This window comes from Staurois parvus, unplaced genomic scaffold (genome assembly GCF_062004578.1).
Source record: "Staurois parvus isolate SC_StPar_1 unplaced genomic scaffold, SC_StPar_1.0 ptg000293l, whole genome shotgun sequence".
In the NCBI taxonomy this organism is placed as follows: Eukaryota; Metazoa; Chordata; class Amphibia; order Anura; family Ranidae; genus Staurois; species Staurois parvus.
In genome coordinates, this window is record NW_028318089.1 from 260,701 (window position 1) to 278,537 (window position 17,837).

General features: G+C 42.8%; 1 protein-coding gene across 1 annotated transcript in view; it reads right to left on the reverse strand.

The window, feature by feature from the left end:
- HID1 (HID1 domain containing) overlaps positions 1 to 17,837 on the reverse strand; it is a 98,931-nt gene that overhangs the window by 25,726 nt on the left and 55,368 nt on the right. The window contains exons 5-12 of the mRNA XM_089682636.1: positions 17,077 to 17,183; positions 16,875 to 16,994; positions 9,336 to 9,558; positions 9,182 to 9,238; positions 5,480 to 5,620; positions 5,265 to 5,355; positions 3,086 to 3,237; positions 1,048 to 1,126 (exon numbers count right to left, since the gene is read on the reverse strand). Of these exons, the coding sequence (XP_089538762.1) occupies positions 1,048 to 1,126; positions 3,086 to 3,237; positions 5,265 to 5,355; positions 5,480 to 5,620; positions 9,182 to 9,238; positions 9,336 to 9,558; positions 16,875 to 16,994; positions 17,077 to 17,183 (970 nt within the window). The remainder of the gene's footprint in view (positions 1 to 1,047; positions 1,127 to 3,085; positions 3,238 to 5,264; positions 5,356 to 5,479; positions 5,621 to 9,181; positions 9,239 to 9,335; positions 9,559 to 16,874; positions 16,995 to 17,076; positions 17,184 to 17,837) is intronic.

The following is a 17,837-nucleotide window of genomic DNA, read 5'->3' on the forward strand; positions in this document are numbered from 1 at the left end:
TTTGCGTGAACATTCTAGCGTCTACAAACTATGGTATAGATACTGGAATTTTTATTTATTTTTTATACTAGTAAAGGCAATGATAGTGCGGCAGGCAATCGGACACTGACACTGGGTGGGAGGTAGACTGACTGACACTGATATCACCAGTGACACTTATACAGTGATCAGTGATAATACTATACATTGTCACTGTACTAATGACACTGGCTGGGAAGCAGGTAAACATCTCGAGGTAACCAACGGGTTAAGTGTATGTTTAACAAGTGTTAGTGTGTAACATGTGATACGTTTTTACTAAAAATCAGTTTGGATCTTCTTCCTGCTTTGTAGAGAGAAGAAACACACACGTTCCCGCTTTACAGAGCCCTGTGTGTTTGTCAACTCAGGTCCCTGGGCTGTGATTAAAACACAACCGATCAGCAGGTCTCTGGGCTGTGATTAAACACAACCGATCAGCAGGTCTCTGGGCTGTGATTAAACACAACCGATCAGCAGGTCTCTGGGCTGTGATTAAACACAACCGATCAGCAGGTCTCTGGGCTGTGATTAAACACAACCGATCAGCAGGTCTCTGGGCTGTGATTAAACACAACCGATCAGCAGGTCTCAGCCATGAATTGTTGGCTGAAACCTGCAGACAAAATCCCACTGTGTCAAAATTACAGGTGCGCCGCCCCCCCCCCCAACCTGGAAGAAGATGCCAACATACAGGTAAGCGACGGTGTCTGTAAAAGCCGCCTGCGCGCAGACAGATTACTGCGGGCGGTCAGCAAGTGGTTAAACCTACTCATAAAACCCTTTGTTCACACATGGTCATAGTCACGTCTGGCAAAGCAGATTTTCATAAAAACACACAGATTTCTCAGTTGATTTGTCACACATCTGTTAAAGTAATTTTTAACTGCCACTGCTCATCTGCCAATGCACCAAGAAATGCTGGATAGCACCACCATGTAGGTAAATAACATAACGCAGGAAAGGAAGATCAATCCTCTAAGCCAAAACAAAATCAGTACTTTTGTTCCCAATATCTAAACTTTGTACCATTCACTATGATGGTAAGCAGACAGTCATACAATGGCTGCAGGCGCTGGTGTCCACTGGTGATGATCTTATGGAAAACCTGGAAGACAAAATAAAGACAACATAAGAAAATGCAGCAAAGTGTTAATTTATTATAAGCCAGCTGCAATTACGGTCAAAAGCCAGTAACAAGTGCAAGACCGGTTCCCCATTACCTGCGATATTCATGTACAGTATATTCAAGGAAGAAGTCTAAAAATTTCTGCCAAGGCAGTCATTTCTGGACTTGTTTTTAAAATATGCTCTTATGCGTTTACAAAATGCATTTTCTGAGGATATGCCAGTACTCCCTGGCCGTTACGGACTCTCAGAATTTTAAAGAGACAAAAACACCAAAAAGTCAATGCACCAAGCTGAAGAAAGGAAAAAAAAAAGACAGCCCAATCCAGAAAAGAGACATCCCCATATATTCAAAGAGACAGCCCAATCCAGCAGAGAAACAGCCCAATCCAGCAGAGAGAGACAGCCCAATCCAGCAGAGAGCCATCCCCATATATTCAGCAAAGGGGCATCCCAATCCAGCAAAGAGACATCCCAATACAACAGAGACAAACCCATATATTCAGCAAAGACACAGTCTAATCTAGCAAAGAAACATCCCCATATATTTATTATTATTATTATTATTATACAGTATTTATAAAGCGCCAATAGTTCGCTCAGCGCTGTACATTACAAAGGGGGACAGAACATGTGACAGAACAATACCAATACAATGCAAAACATGAGGGGATTGAGGGCCCTGCTCTTTCGAGCTTACAATCTAGGAGGGAGGGGATGGTGGCACAGGAGGAGATAGCTGTGGGGGATGGAGTGGTAGGATGAGTGGAGGAGGTCGGCAAGTTAGCAGGGGGTGGGGTAGGCTTCCCTGAAGAGATGGGTTTTCAGGGTGCGCCTAAAGGAGAGGAGAGTAGGTGATAATCTGATGGGTTGGGGCAGGGAGTTCCAGAGGATGGGTGACACCCTGGAGAAGTCCTGGAGGCGGGCATGGGAGGAGGAGACCAGGGAACTAGAGAGAAGGAGGTCTTGTGAGGAGCGGAGTGTGCGTGCTGGGCGGTACTTGGATATTAGGTCAGTAATGTAGTTCGGGGCAGTATGGTGGACAGCTTTGTACGTCAGCGTTAGGATTTTGAATTTGATCCGTTGCGCAATCGGAAGCCAGTGGAGGGATTGGCAGAGGGGGGTGGCGGAGACAGAGCGGTTGGAAAGGTGAATGAGTCTGGCAGCCGTATTCAGGATGGACTGAAGCGGGGATAGCCAGCGGCGAGGCAGGCCAGTGAGGAGGGAGTTGCAGTAGTCGAGTCGTGATATGATGAGGGAGCAAAGAGATGGCCCAATCCACCAAAGAGACATCAAATATATTCAAAGAGACAGCCCCATCCAGCAAAGATGAGACAACCCAATCCAGCAAAGACATTCACAGCACAGGGCCATATCCAAGCAGCATTAACAGACATGCACAGCTTTAATCAGCAATATTGTCAAATCATTTTACCAAAAATGTCTAAATTGTCTCCAGTCCACAGCTAACACTGAGCTGTCACAGTCAGGCTAGGCTTGCCTGTTCCCACATACTCCATCGCTCTTCCACAGCTGTGCTGCGAATGGTGCCAACACCAGTTTCCAGTCTGCAAGGAGAGGCGTAGTGCACATCATTCAGCCTTCCGCTCGCTCAGGCTGCAGCCAGAACTAAGTGAGCTATATCGGCTAACTCTGTGACCGCCCTTCAATGCAGAGAGGGCTTCACTCTCTCACTGTAAAGAACAGAGGTTCCGGAACGGCATTTTGGCGCATTCCGCCAGAAAAAAAAGCCCTGTTGCTAGCAATACTTTGCCACCTTCACATAAAGTGAATGCAAAATGTAAGTCGTCAAACCTGCACTTGGCACTATGGTGCCATTTGTCTGCTGTAGAGTGGTAAAATGCATCACTGCTTTACTTCACAGTGTGGGTGAACTTTACAGAACTGAACTTGGAGCCAACACTTTACGAAAACTCACCACAATGAGCAGGTCTGCATGTGTTCCTGTAAACACCGGGATATCCAACGGGACTCTGACAGAGTATGGTTTGTTCAAGCGAACACCAAAATTCCTCTCACCGCTAAGCAGCAGAAGTATAAACACTCCGATATGCATAAGACCAACACGGGCTGCATGAAAAGATAGTTGGATATTCAACAGTTAGAACAAGGCAGTGATACACAGAGGACATAAGAATATAGAAACAATGGTGCAGTAATACATTTCCACCATCTGCAGGACATGTGAATGCTCTCCCCAGTTTGTGTTGGTCTCCTACAGTGTCCTGTTTTCACTTACAAAATGGCTCGTGTGTTTGTGTTTTAGATCTGCTATTCTCAGCCACCGGGCCGTGGCCTTGTGCTGGCCGCAGCCTCCCCTCTTCCAGACCTCCAGCCAGCTATGGATCCTGTAACCTCCCTAGGTGCCATCCAGCCTGGTATAGAGCCTCCAGCCCTCCATAGTGCCCCCCAAACTGCAACAGTGTCCCACAGTGCCCCCCAACTTCCCACAGTGCTCCCCACCCCAGAAATCTTATCCCCTACAGAGCCACCAAGTCTGCTGCAGAGCCCCCAAACCCACATCCCCCCTCCCACAGCAACACCCAACCCCACCCAGAGCCATTCAACATTTCAATACACGATTTGCATTTCAATATTTTTTTATTAATAAAAACTGTATAAACTTTATTCTTTACTGTCGGGGCATAGGAGGCTTTGGAAGAATTTACCAAGCCATCATCTCAAAAAGGTTGGGAACCATTGATTTAGTCTATAATGGGAATAGTCTATGTACTTCATAAAGTCCTATAGAATGTCTGCTGAAATGGATAAAAGATGGCTAAGGAATAGGCTGGCCAGACACAAATTGATTTCTTTGATTGAGCCTGTAAGCTGAATAAAAAAAAAAAAAAAAAATCAAACAGATCCCTCCATCCACCAAACTGCCGACAATGTTTGGCCCAACTCCTTCAACAAAAGTCCATCGAGTAATCTACTTTTGTGGAGACAACAAAGGCACCTATTGTAAGCCTCTATTCATACATTTCCACCATCTGCAGGACATGTGAATGCTCTCCCCAGCTTGTGTTGGTTTCCTGCAGTGTCCTGTTTTCACTTACAAAATGGCGTGTGTGTGTTTGTGTTTTAGACCAGCGATTCTCAGCCACCAGGCCATGGCCCAGTCCTGGACGTAGCCTCCCCTCTTCCAGACCTCCAGCTAGCTATGGATCCTGTAACCTCCCAGATTCCATCCAGTCTGGTACAGAGCCTCCATAGTGTCCCCAACCTGCAACCGTGTCCCACAATGCCCTCCAACTTCCCACAGTGCTCCCAAGCCCCCACCCCAGAAATCTTATCCCTTACAGAGCCCCCTAACCCACATCCAACCCTCATAAAGTCCTATAGAATGTCTGCTGAAATGGATAAAAGATGGCTAAGTAATAGGCTGGCAAGACTCAAAATTGGTTTCTTTGATTGAGCCTGTAAGCTGAATTAAAAAAAAAAAAAAATCAAACCGATCCCTCCATCCACCAAACAGCCAGCAATTTTTGGCCTAACTCCTTCAAGAAAAGTCCATCGAGTAATCTACTTTTGCGGAGACAACAGGGGCACCTATTGTAAGTCTCTATTCATACAGGAAAGGACAGCCGCTGAAGCAATTTTACCTCTCCAGCAGCTGTCCATTCCCGAGTGCGGTAGGGGGAAGTGTGGTGCGGGATTCAGTGAATCACACACCGTTCCCTTTTTGTGTATTTGTACAAACTTTATTTGAAGTGTACAAAAGCACACTTCATTCATGTCGCTGTACAGCAGCGCAATGTGCTTCTCTGCTCTACAGTGTCATGTGATTCTGTGCAGCACAATGCGATAAAACACAGCAGGTCCGTATTTTATCACAGCATGCTGCAGTACAGCTCTGGGCTGCATTGCACTATGAATGGGATACAGAAAACCGCTCTTCTGTGTGTCCTTTGTGGTAACAGACGTTATACAATGCAGTAAAAATGCCGGTCACTACACTACGTGTGAATTAGCGCTTAGACTTTTGGCAAATTCCTCTGAATCAGCCGAAAGCATATGGCCAGCTTTAGAGTAATAAGGAAGAGGTGAGGGGAGTTGATGAGTAAAAGACAGAGAGGTGGGAAGTGCAGTCTCACACTGATCCGCTCGTGCATCGTTCAGGAAGTACAGAATTGGAACCAGTATATCCAGGACATCACTGCTCTTCAGAACAAAGAACAGGAACTTCTGTAGGAGTGAGAGACAGTAATGTGAGAAAAGAAGCAACAAGCCCATAAGACACACCACCCAGATCGTGCAGGAGACTTGTCCACTGACTGCACACACAAAAGAGAACAGGTAACGTCCTGACCTTGTTGAAGTCACACAGTTTCCAGAACAGGACCAGTAATTCTTGGTGAAACTGGATCTTCTTAGTGGAGTTTGGCAGGTATGTCTGAGTGAGGGGGTTCAAGAGTAACCGGGCCAGGCCCTTTAGCACAAACTGGAAATCCTGAAATCAGATAAGACAGGTATTCATCAAGTTACTGCACAAACTAGTAAGATGTGCAAACAAAAGCTGAACAGCATATACTCTCTTATGCAGGCCATAGACGGGTCATTTATCGGCCGAATTTTCGTCCGAACGAATAATCGGCCGATATTCACGCTGTTAGTGGGGCAATGTCGTCGGCCAATTTTTGCGGTTCTTCTCAATTCTTTTTATCGGTCATGCTGGAAAATCTACAAAAAACTGACGTTTTTTGGAAGCATTGGTGGCAGCAACGACTGATTTTTCGTTTATCAGCCGACAATTCGGCAGATAAACGACACATCTATGGTTAGCCTAAGTCCTCATGCACACTTGACATTTGTTACAGCTGCTGTTTTTGATGTTTTTTTCTACACCTAGTAAACCCCCAGCATGTTATCCTATGTGTCCATACACACACAGACTGTGATCACCGTTTTTTGGCTGGAAAAAAAACCCAGGACTAGTGGATTTCTAGGAGGAGTTTTAATGTTGAAAAACGCGGTAAAACGCTGCAAACCGGCGTTTTTTGGACTTTTGTTTGGTAAAAAAAATGCTGATAAAATGCAAAACGTGGGAAAACACTGCTAAACGCAGCAAAATGCCACTGAACGCTAATGCAATAAAAGCTAAAAAAAAAAAAAAAAAAAAAAAAAAAAAAAAAAAAGGTGAAAAACTCATGTTTTTGTTTTTATAATACAAGCAGCTCAAGATATGCCCACGCAGGGGCAGAGCAGAACAATAGCATACATAAGCAGATACAAATCAGCAGAGTGTATTAACCAAATAACAGAATGTCCAATGACAACAAGGAGTGACCGCAAAAAGCCAAACCAAAAATAGTAGCAACCAGGGGTGGACTGACAACTCATGGGGCCCCCGAGCAATAGGGGATCATGGGGCCCCTGTGTCCTTGCCCACACTCAAACCACACCCAAAAAAGCCTATGAAAGGTACCAGGGGCATCTCATGGGGTCCCCTTCTGACCCTGGGCCCTCGGGCAGTGCCCGAGTTCCCAATTGTCAGTCCACCCCTGGTAGCAACAGCAGCAATCCATCATATTACCGGAAAAAAAAAAAAAAAACTAAGGAAAAACCCCTACCGAGAAGTATCAGCTCAGAACATACTGGGAAAAAAAACCCAAGCTGATAAAAAAAAAAAAATATAAGAACATAGAAAGATATAAGAAAGGAAGAAAGATTGAGGGAGAAAACATGGAAGAGAAGAATACTAGAAAAGTCACGGATCCAAGGCTAGCACAGGCCATAGCTAGTAGGAGGCAGGGAATAATGTATCCAAGGTTCCCAAACCTTAAGGAATCTCGGATGAGAATCGTGAAGAATGCTAGACATCTGTTCATTGATAAGCATAGCATTGATCTGGGTCTTCACCGCCTGGAAGACAACCGAAGGGGTTCTCCAAGCTTGAGCTATAGCACGTTTGGCCGAAATGAATAGGTAGGATGCCAATTTCTGCTGAGACCTAGACAGACCCAAAATTGGGCAGTGCAGGAGGGCCACTCTTGTATTTTTACAGACCGTAATATGAAAGAACGTTTGCAACAAACCAAAAACCCTAGACCAGAAGCCTATCAAAAAAACTCATGTTTTTAAGGTGTTTTACACAGCTAATGTTACCAGCGTTATCAAAACGTCCCGTGTGCATGAGGACTAAGGAAGAAAGATTATTCCCAAGTAAGAGGTTATTCACACTCCATCACAACCATAATATTATTAAAAGCTAAAGTTCACCTTTAAAAAGGAAAAAAATAATAAATGCACGTTTTTCAGGAAAAAAAAAATATGTGCATTTATTATTCTTTCCTACAGCAAAGCACTGCTATAGGAATGTGCTGAACACGTTACACCCTAAATATGGCTAGCTATATAAGCCAGTCATAGACGGATTGGAATTCGGACGGTTCAGCAATAACTGGTTCAAATTTCGATTCATCTATGGGCAGGTTGGTTGTACTGAAGTCGATCTATTGGCTAAAGCCAGCAGCAGTAATCATTGTGTTCTGACAGCTGGGAAACCAGAAAAACTAAGCAGGAGGGTTTCCCCCATCAACACTAACTGTGTTGATGGGGGAATCTAGGGATTTTCTTTACTTCAATTCGTAGACTCCCTCAAGAGTTGGTTCTGACCAGCTCAGTGGATTGCTTTAAAAAAAGGCCTGGATTGTTTCTTAGATTCACAGAATATAACTGGATACTAACATTTATAGGTAAAGTTGATCCAGGGAATATCCGATTGCCTCTTGGGAGATCAGAAAGGAATTATCTTCCCCTGCAGGAGCAAATTAGATCATGCTTTGCTGGGTTTATTTTGCCTTCCTCTAGATCAACTGTATGGATAGGATTATAACTTTTTTTTTTTTTTTTTAATGGTTGAACTGGATGGACATTTGTCCTTTTTCAGCCAGACGAACTATGTAACTATATAATCTATGGCCAGCCTAAGCCTTTAAAGCACCTCTAGACAATATTTTACATAGAATTGCCAATGTTCAAATCCTCAGTCGATTTTTTTTCAACGGCCTGTGGTCCCACTGCAGAGATTTACATTCACTTCCTATTCCAGTGTGAAGTGAAATCTCTCTTTTGGTGGTGACATGTGCTTCTGTTTTTTTTAGCAGCCAAGCAACTAGCATTTTCAGAATGATGGTAAAAAAGGAAAAGACCTTATTCAGTTTGCACATCTGAAAAACACATTATTGGTGCTGAGAACTTCTATAAGCCTAGGTTTACACTACTGCGGGTTGTGTTTGCTTGGGCATAGCAGCCTATGAATTTGAATGGGCTGCTGTGCCTATGTTTCCCATAGGAAAACGGGGCCGCAGGGAAACTGCATGGTCTCCCTGTAGTTCCTGCACCCGCAGACAGGATGCAGACAGAGATGCGTGCGGATGCGATTCAGAATCAATGGCAACCCGCACATCTCGTAAAAGCAGTGCCATTTGGCTGCAGGTGGTTTCAGGTGCAGGAATAGCTGCAGTTCCTGCACCCACAACTAGCGTACAGACTAGTTTGAACCTACATTAAATAACATGATGCCATAGGTACTAGTATATTCTCAAGTTGACTGTACACAAGAATTTTTCATATGAATGTTCACATGAACATTTATACAAAAATTGACTAATCAGTACATGATGACGTGACGAATGTCCTTCATAAGTACTTTCATTTTCCTTTACCATTCAATTTTAAAATCAATGTAATTTTGGTGAAAATTACAAAAACCGTATTCAACTGTTAGAAGTTCATTAAAAATTCCACCCTGCTCCTTCAAATTTTTCAACTGTGGTTGAAATTCAATGTAAAGTTATAGTGCTGAGCAAACTATTGGCGCTATATAAATACTAAACAATAATAAATTTGACCCCACTAACAATTTGAAATTTGAAGTAGTATTCCTGGAACAAATGTTTCAAATGAAGTTTTTCTAGTGTATGGCCAATGCTAGCTAGACTTAGATAGAAAGTATATATGCTCATTAAAGTTGAGAAATCTGCCAAGACATAATTCTACATCTCCTTACCTCCTCTCTATGGATCCGGGAGAGATAATTCACAAAAAGATTGTCTGGTACGGAGCTCTTAAACATGGAAATGGAGAAGGGTTAGAATCTTTTGTCACAGAACAGCACTGATGAGGTTAGAACAATAAAAGGTTAGAGTTATATTGTGACCTACCTCACCCTCGTCCATGGCAGTGCTTGTGGTGGTGCCATCCATGCTTGGCCCTGAGGAAGTGGACGGATCAGAATCTAGTGTTACAATTAAAAGCTGAGCAGAGATCTCAACCAGCGGCTCACGCGAGTCCCAGAACAGGAGGTGATTGTACGGAATCCCATATCCAACAGGATCATAAGCACACACTACATTCAATAGAGACGTGAAGAGGGGCAGAGCATGCCTGTATATAATAAAAAGGTAACGCAGCAACATGAACACTTTAGTAATGATCACTCAACACAAAAGAATTGTAATAAAATGACTGATTGTCCTTTGACACATGCAGGTTTAATAGCCAAGCACAAGTATATTGATATCATTACATATCATACAGTATATATGGTAATTATGCTTTTTTTAGTCTTTGTCCTTAAGGCTCATCTCTAAGGAAAGGAAAATCCTCCCTTGCAGCATGGCTGTCCCCAGCTGCAATTGTGAAATATTCATCTATGTCTAAGGGGTCTGGAAAAGCTTCTATTAAAACAAGTAAGTTTTTTTTTTATTGAAGAGGTATAACAATGTTTAAATTTGTTTTTTTATTCTTGTTGCACAAACAATACAAAAGGAAATATGAAGCTGTCCCAACATGGGGCCTACCCTTCTCATGATACATGGTAGGCAACTTCCATATAGACAAATGACATTAAAAAAAAAAAATATAGAGTATGCTTCGGTGTATTGACTTTGTATTACAAAGCATGCACCACAGATTATAGTATATAGAAAAGCTGCATTTTATCCCCAAGTAACCAGCATAATAAAATACCTTTAACCAAAAGGCATTGGGGAGATTTACTAAAACTAGTGCACACAGAATCTGGTGCAACTGTGCATAGTAACCAATCAGCTTCTCACTCCAGCTTGTTCAGATAAAGGATAAGTTCACCTTTGGGAACATGTTACAAGTTCCACCCGTTTTAGGGTGGATTTGGAGGGCAACCCTACGACATGCCTACTACATCTTTCAGAGTGACCAATTAATAAATATAAGGACTCTCTTATAATCCAGCTTCTAAATGCGGCTAAGGGATGCATCCCCTTTTTTGGAGGTCTTTGAACCCGCTTTTGAAGTCCCTTTGGTTTTCTAAAGTGAATGACATGGAAGACTTCACGGCTATTTTGCACAACCAGGAAGAGACCTTTTGTGACACTTGGGAGGCCCTCGCAATACTTTGTATATGATAAAAACAGAATAAGCGAGTGCTAAAACCATAAGCAGCTAATGCACCAACAAGGTAACCAAAAACAACCTCCAAAGTAATCAAATTAAATATAGGTGCAGCGCTAAAACTCAATATAATGCAACCATATGCGATTAATAAATGTATAGAATGCACAAATCAAATGATTAATGGTAAATAAGGTGACAAAGTGCAATATTGTATTAATAAATTATATCCACATTAAAGTGCTAATAACATGGCAATCGTGAGCACATAATAGTGCTAAAATGACTAATTCCAATAGATAATAATAGGAAAGTCCATTAAAGTACTACTTGTGAAGATCCATCCAAAAATGATCTTAGGTAAGTGCTCCGTATATTTCTAACGATTAACCAGGTGATGTGCCGTGAATATGTTAAGATTACGCACTCACCAGATGCATAATCATAATACGCATTTGTATGTTTAGTTGTCAGCTGGAGGTCCCCTTAAGGGTGTATACAGCCTGGTCTGGTCAGAGAGAGATCTCCTTCCCCTGGGTTGTCTGCACCTCAGCCGTCCTCCAGAATGGGCTCTGTATTAGTATCCGGTCATAAAGAGCCTCCGACGCTCTGCTCTCACGCGCTGCAGGTCACACGTTTGCCTGGGTAAAACCTAAATACACCACTGATACTAGGTGGCCTTATGTCAATAGGTACCTCAAGTATACATACTTTGGGGTACCTATGGACAATGCTCCCTGTAAAGCAATGAGAATTTTTTGGATATTCTATAAATAAACCTGCGGTATTTGTGATTTAACCATTCCTTCAATACAATGGTGTAAGCTCCCATCTCATAATGGTGTACCTGCGACCTGAGTTGCTTAGCAACAGAGATGATTAAAAATAGTACATGTTTTACTTTCCTGTAACTCTGAGAAAGTTGGAAATAAAATGCCATATACAAATGCTTCAATTGAAATTTTTTCAAAATAGCATATATACAGAGTATTCTAGACATAAAATACACTTGTAGACTGGTATTGCAAATTATGCATGTAGTTGTGTGTGAATACCAATGGGATTTCTGTAGAGGTGTGACTTTGGCTTCTTCCTTCTTCATAGGATTTTCATGTACACAGATATCTTGCTCTCATCTATGCAAAAACACCTATGAATCACATTGCTATGTGACCAGTTATCTCCAAATGGCACTATACTCTATGGCTTGCAAATTTGGAACGCATCACTCCAAACTCACAAAAGACCATTTTTACAAACACTGTCAAAACGCACTGCGTGTGGATCGCAAGCATGTGAACCACCTTCATAGGAAAGTGTACAATCCAAATGCACACCTTAATGCGTTAAAAATGGCTGTGTGCATAAGTGGGCGCTGCAGCGACTGTCGGCCGGAACCAAAGCACAGTCAGCAAGGATGTCACCAGCACACCGAGGATCACCAATATGAGTCCAAAAGTTTTAATGAAAGATCACATAGTTACAGCAAGGTAACGTTTCAGAGTCTCGCAAGACCCCTTCATCAGGCATGTGACAATTCACCACCTTCATAGGAACGCATGGTTGTTAACCTCAGACATGAAATATGAGCAAAGCATATCCCTTTATATTGTGTACTCTCAATCCAGATATTAAAGGACAAGTTCACTTTTTAACAAAAAATAATAAATGCACATTTTTTTGCAGGTAAAAAAAATATGCATTTACTATTTTTTGTTTTGGGGAGCTGTAAAGCATTGCACCAGTGATCAGCAGATTACTGGTGCCATGCAGGACTCCTGCAGACCTGTCAGTGTATCTGTGTGCTTGTACTTTGTACGGGGAAGCAGATACATTCTGATAGGAAGACTCAATGAACTACCACAGCATTCCACAACGCCAAGGTAGTTGAGAACTACAAGCATACAGCCGCAAAAGGCTTTCGGAACTTGTAGTTTTCCTATTCACAGAATACTGTGAATGAGTGATGTGGTCGGGCAGGTGCAGTCCCGCACGACCATGTTTTTTTAAAAAGTACTAGCTGTCAAAACTGGGGATTGGGGGGGGGGGTCGGTCCTTTCGTAACATGTTAAAGGTTACGCCATGAATATGGGTGTAACATGTTACAAAAGGTGAACTTATCCTTTAAACTTATAAGTATAACAAAAAATAAATACAGTATCTCCCAGAAGTGAGTACACCACTCACATTTTTGTAAATATTTTATTCTATCTTTTCATGTGACAACACTGAAGAAATTACACTTTGCTACAATGTAAAGTAGTGAGTGTACAGCTTGTATAACAGTGTAAACATATAATAAAATATTTACAAAAATGTGAGGGGTGTACTCACTTCTGCGAGATACTGGAAATAGATAGGTGCTGTGATCATGTGCTTAGTGAAACTGACAAATATGAACCAAAACAGCAATCAGAAGAACATAATTGTGCATCAACAAAAAAGGAAAAAAAATTTTTTTTTAACATAGCAATTTCACTTTGTTGTCTCCAAAATAAAGTCTCTGTCACCTGTGTGGGTCACTATGTGTATTGTTCGCGTTGACAGTCTCATCTCCACGTAGCGCCAAATAACATGGATCCTTATATCTTCACCACGTGCCCATAAAAAATAATAAGTGAATTGCTCACTCACCAGACCTATTTGACCCCAATTACAGTGGTCAAAAGTGCTTTTTAGAAAGATATGACGGAGAATCAGTCTCTGTTTGTCCTATGGTATTTCTCTTACTCTTCAACAGACCGCAGTATAAACATCAGGGAGGGTGAAAATGGTATTTGCACCAACCAATGTACAAAATCGCTCTAAGACCGGCTCTCCATGCTCTTGGTAGAATGTTGCCCAGTCACTCAAATAAACCAGAGATTAAGCCATTCTACGCATAGCATTTATTAATAATGTTTGGGTTAAAGACAAAAAGAGTGTACACTCACATATGAAGGTGCTGTTAGCCAGCATCAGCATGTTCAGCTCTATGATCCAAAAAGAAGGCTAACGTGCGTTCCAGGCCTCACTCTCGCTTGGCCAGAGGTGACGTTACTGGAACCTGGAAGTGACGGAATCACGCTTCAACATACGTTTTGCCAGGAGGCGTCATCACTTCCTGTTGAACCAACACTTCTGCTTACAAGTGTTGGTTCACTTTATAGGGGCAGCTGCAATATTGGTATTTGGAGTGTCTCTAATACCAATATTACTAATATATAAAAATATTTTAATTGGTGCCATAATAACTTCACTTATATCCTTTAAACTTCTTTTTATTTCATCTTTTTATTGGCTATTTGTGCTTTTTGCTGCAGATCTGCTTTAAATGTGCTTTTTGCTGAAGATCTGCTTTAAATATTTCTTTTAAGAAACAAAATAAGATTCTGACCGTTCCAAACCTGCACCCCAGACATATGGGCTACATTACTCAAGACTCAAAAGGCCAATAAGCGTGCAGCTTCCCCCTCATGCTCCTACAAACTTACACATTCCCATCATTGATGCTAAAGCACACAGACCTACTTCCATCCCCAACTAAAATCAGAATGTTTTGGGATCTCCACCTGGCAACCAAGTCTTGACTTACGATGGCTAAGATTGTACTTTGTTTTGTTCTCTGTGTTTAGACTGCGGTTACTAAGCACAGAAGATAAATCTGAAAAGCCAACTGCAAAAACCTCAGTAGGAAGCACAAGAGGTCAGAATGTGGGTGAGATAAGAAGCTGTCACAGAACAAGATGCACTTTTCCAAGAATAGAGACGCTACAGCTTAAAGTAGTCCAAAGCCTTGACACACACACACACACACACACACACACACACGTCACTGGGTACATATAGGTGGACACAGTTTGTACTTGTGCTGAGTGTAGGACTATGGAGCATAAAATGTAAGTGGAGAAAACTCCCTCTGCAGCTTTCTCCAGATTTTTGGTATTTGCGGATGGGGCTCCATATAGTTTGGAAATTTCAAAATGCCTTGAGGGAAGAAATCTCCAACCCAGTGTCCATGTTTTGTAGTCAACCAGCAGGGTGTGGGCCCAGGTGCTTGCAGCCTTTATAATGTTGGTCTGCTGAGAGTTGCAGGGGGAGTGGAGGGCAGTTGGAACAGTGGCTGCCATTGAGCCCAAGGTGTCAAGGACATACCTTACAGGGGTGTACCACGTACATCTGGGCTTATGGTACAATGCTGCAGAGAGCAATACGCATGTCCTAACCCAACACCTTACAGGGGTGTTCCACGCACATCTGGGCTTATGGTACAATGCTGCAGAGAGCGGTGCGCATATCCTAACCCAGTGGTCGGCAAGCCGCGGCTCGCGAGCCACATGCGGCTCTTTACAAACTTAAATGCGGCTCTTCTGTGTGCCGGGCGCCCGCTCCCCTCCCTCCTCTCGGGCGGCCGCCCCCTCCCCTCCCTCCTCTCGGGCGGCCGCCCCCCTCCCTCCTCTCGGGCGGCCGCCCCAAAAGTCAGGACTCTGCAGCTGTCAGGATGTAGGCGGGGCAGCCAGGATGTAGGCGGGGCAGCGTGACGAACTCCTCTCCTCTCACAGTCCGCCCTGAAGACCAGAACGGCGCGGGAACACGGCGAGAGGAACGCGCGGAGCAAAGGTAAGTGAATTGACACAGGGGGGACTTACTATATGGGGGATGAATTACTATATGGGGGACTTACTATATGGGGGATGAATTACTATGGGGGATGAATTACTATATGGGGAATGAATTACTATATGGGGAATGAATTACTATATGGGGGATGAATTACTATATGGGGGATGAATTACTATATGGGGGATGAATTACTATAGGGGGGATGAATTACTATAGGGGGGATGAATTACTATAGGGGGGATGAATTACTATATGGGGGATGAATTACTATAGGGGGGATGAATTACTATAGGGGGGATGAATTACTATATGGGGGATGAATTACTATATGGGGGATGAATTACTATATGGGGGATGAATTAATATGGGGGATGAATTACTATAGGGGGGATGAATTACTATAGGGGGGATGAATTAATATGGGGAATGAATTACTATAGGGGGGATGAATTACTATAGGGGGGATGAATTACTATAGGGGGGATGAATTACTATAGGGGGGATGAATTACTATAGGGGGGATGAATTACTATAGGGGGGATGAATTGCTATGGGGGATGAATTGCTATGGGGGATGAATTGCTATGGGGGATGAATTGCTATATGGGGGATTCATTACTATGGGGGATTCATTACTATGGGGGATTAATTACTATGGGGGATGAATTACTATGGGGGATGAATTACTATGGGGGATGAATTACTATGGGGGATGAATTACTATATGGGGGATTAATTACTATATGGGGGATGAATTACTATATGGGGGATGAATTACTATATGGGGGGATGAATTACTATATGGGGGGATGAATTACTATATGGGGGGATGAATTACTATATGGGGGATGTATTTTCAGTTTTAAAAATGTGGCTCTCAAAATAAATTTCAATCGTGGTTTTGGCGAGATTTGGCTCAGTTGAAAAAAAAGGTTGCCCACCACTGTCCTAACCCAACACCTTACAGGGGTGTACCACGCACATCTGGGCTTATGGTACAATGCTGCAGACAGCGGTGCACATGTCCTAACCAAACACCTTACAGGGGTGTACCACGCACATCTGGGCTTATGGTACTATTACTATGCTGCAGAGAGCGGTACGCATGTCCTAACCCAACACCTTACAGGGGTGTACCACGCACATCTGGGCTTATGGTACCAGTACTATGCTGCAGAGAGCTGTACGCATGTCCTAACCCAACACCTTATAGGGGTGTACCACGCACATCTGGGCTTATGGTACTAGTACTATGCTGCAGAGAGCTGTACGCATGTCCTAACCCAACACCTTATAGGGGTGTACCACGCACATCTGGGCTTATGGTACTAGTACTATGCTGCAGAGAGCGGTACGCATGTCCTAACCCAACACCTTACAGGGGTGTACCACGCACATCTGGGTTTATGGTACAATGCTGCAGAGAGCGGTGCACATGTCCTAACCCAATGATCTCATGTGACTGGCCAGGAAAAAAAAAAAGTTATACAGTTTAAAAAAAAACAAAACAAGCGTGGAGGGGGGAAAGGGTGTGCAGTTAAAGAAAAATTGAGTACATAGTTATTCTGGCTGAAAAAAGACAAAAGTCCATCCAGTTCAACCATAAACTGTACTGTTGTAAACCGTTTGTTAAACTGCAATGCTGTATGTAGTGCAGAAAGATATGTATGTATGTATGTATGTATGTATACATACAATGGAAATACACCAATAGGCTATTCACTTACCTGTTTTCTGTGGAGCAGAAAAACTGCACCCATGGGTTGGCGGTGCTACTACTCTCTGAAGATGGTGGGAGATACATGGCCTCTGAGAAGCAGGTCAATAGTAGTTTAAGCAGTTCTGTCCTAAAAAAGCACATCCAACATGTCTTATTGTGTAGTCTTTCCCTTGTCAAGTTCGATGACTGTTGTTGAGATGCTCACCTACCTGTTGAGGTCGTGTGCATGGTTAGGGGTTGGAGAGTGTGCAAAGCCAACACCGGCCTCCCAGATGTATTCACAGCTGTCTAACGTGTGGATATCTTCTGCCGCATCCTAAGGCCAACAAAGTTCTGTTAATACTCAGTGTACATGTCAGACATAGGTAAAAAAAAAACAAGTATCGGATACAGTGATGAGCAAATTGCGGCCCAACACATCTTACATCTGCTTCACTTTGATATTACAGTTCAATTTTTTTCTATTTAATTTGAATGAGTTTAAAAAAAAATAATTTGAATTTAAAACCCCCAATTATTGGAAATTACTATTAGATAAGTGAGGATATCTGGGGATTGCCCTTCATAGTTATTTCAATCTGTCACTAGTACTATGCTCCACTATGCCAGCAGTGAAGAGAATCAGCCCCGTGTAAGCTTCAAGCAGGCAGAAGACTCTCCCCACCCTCGAGGTGACGCCATTGGCGCATGATCAGCTAACTGCCAAACATCAGAATGTCACATGGGAGGAAGACGACTAACTTTGATGCTCCCATATTCCCAGAAACACTGGTTGTTGCTCTTCAATTCCAGTACCAGACAAAGGAGGGAAGGAAAGGGGAGTATAATTTGTCAGCAATAAAGTCAACCTGTCAATTTGCCCTGCATGGATAAAGCACAGGAAACACCTTAACCAACCCAATGCAAACATATTGTAAAAAAACAAAAAAAAACATTTTCAGGAGCACCATTTATGAACTGCGCTCCAGAA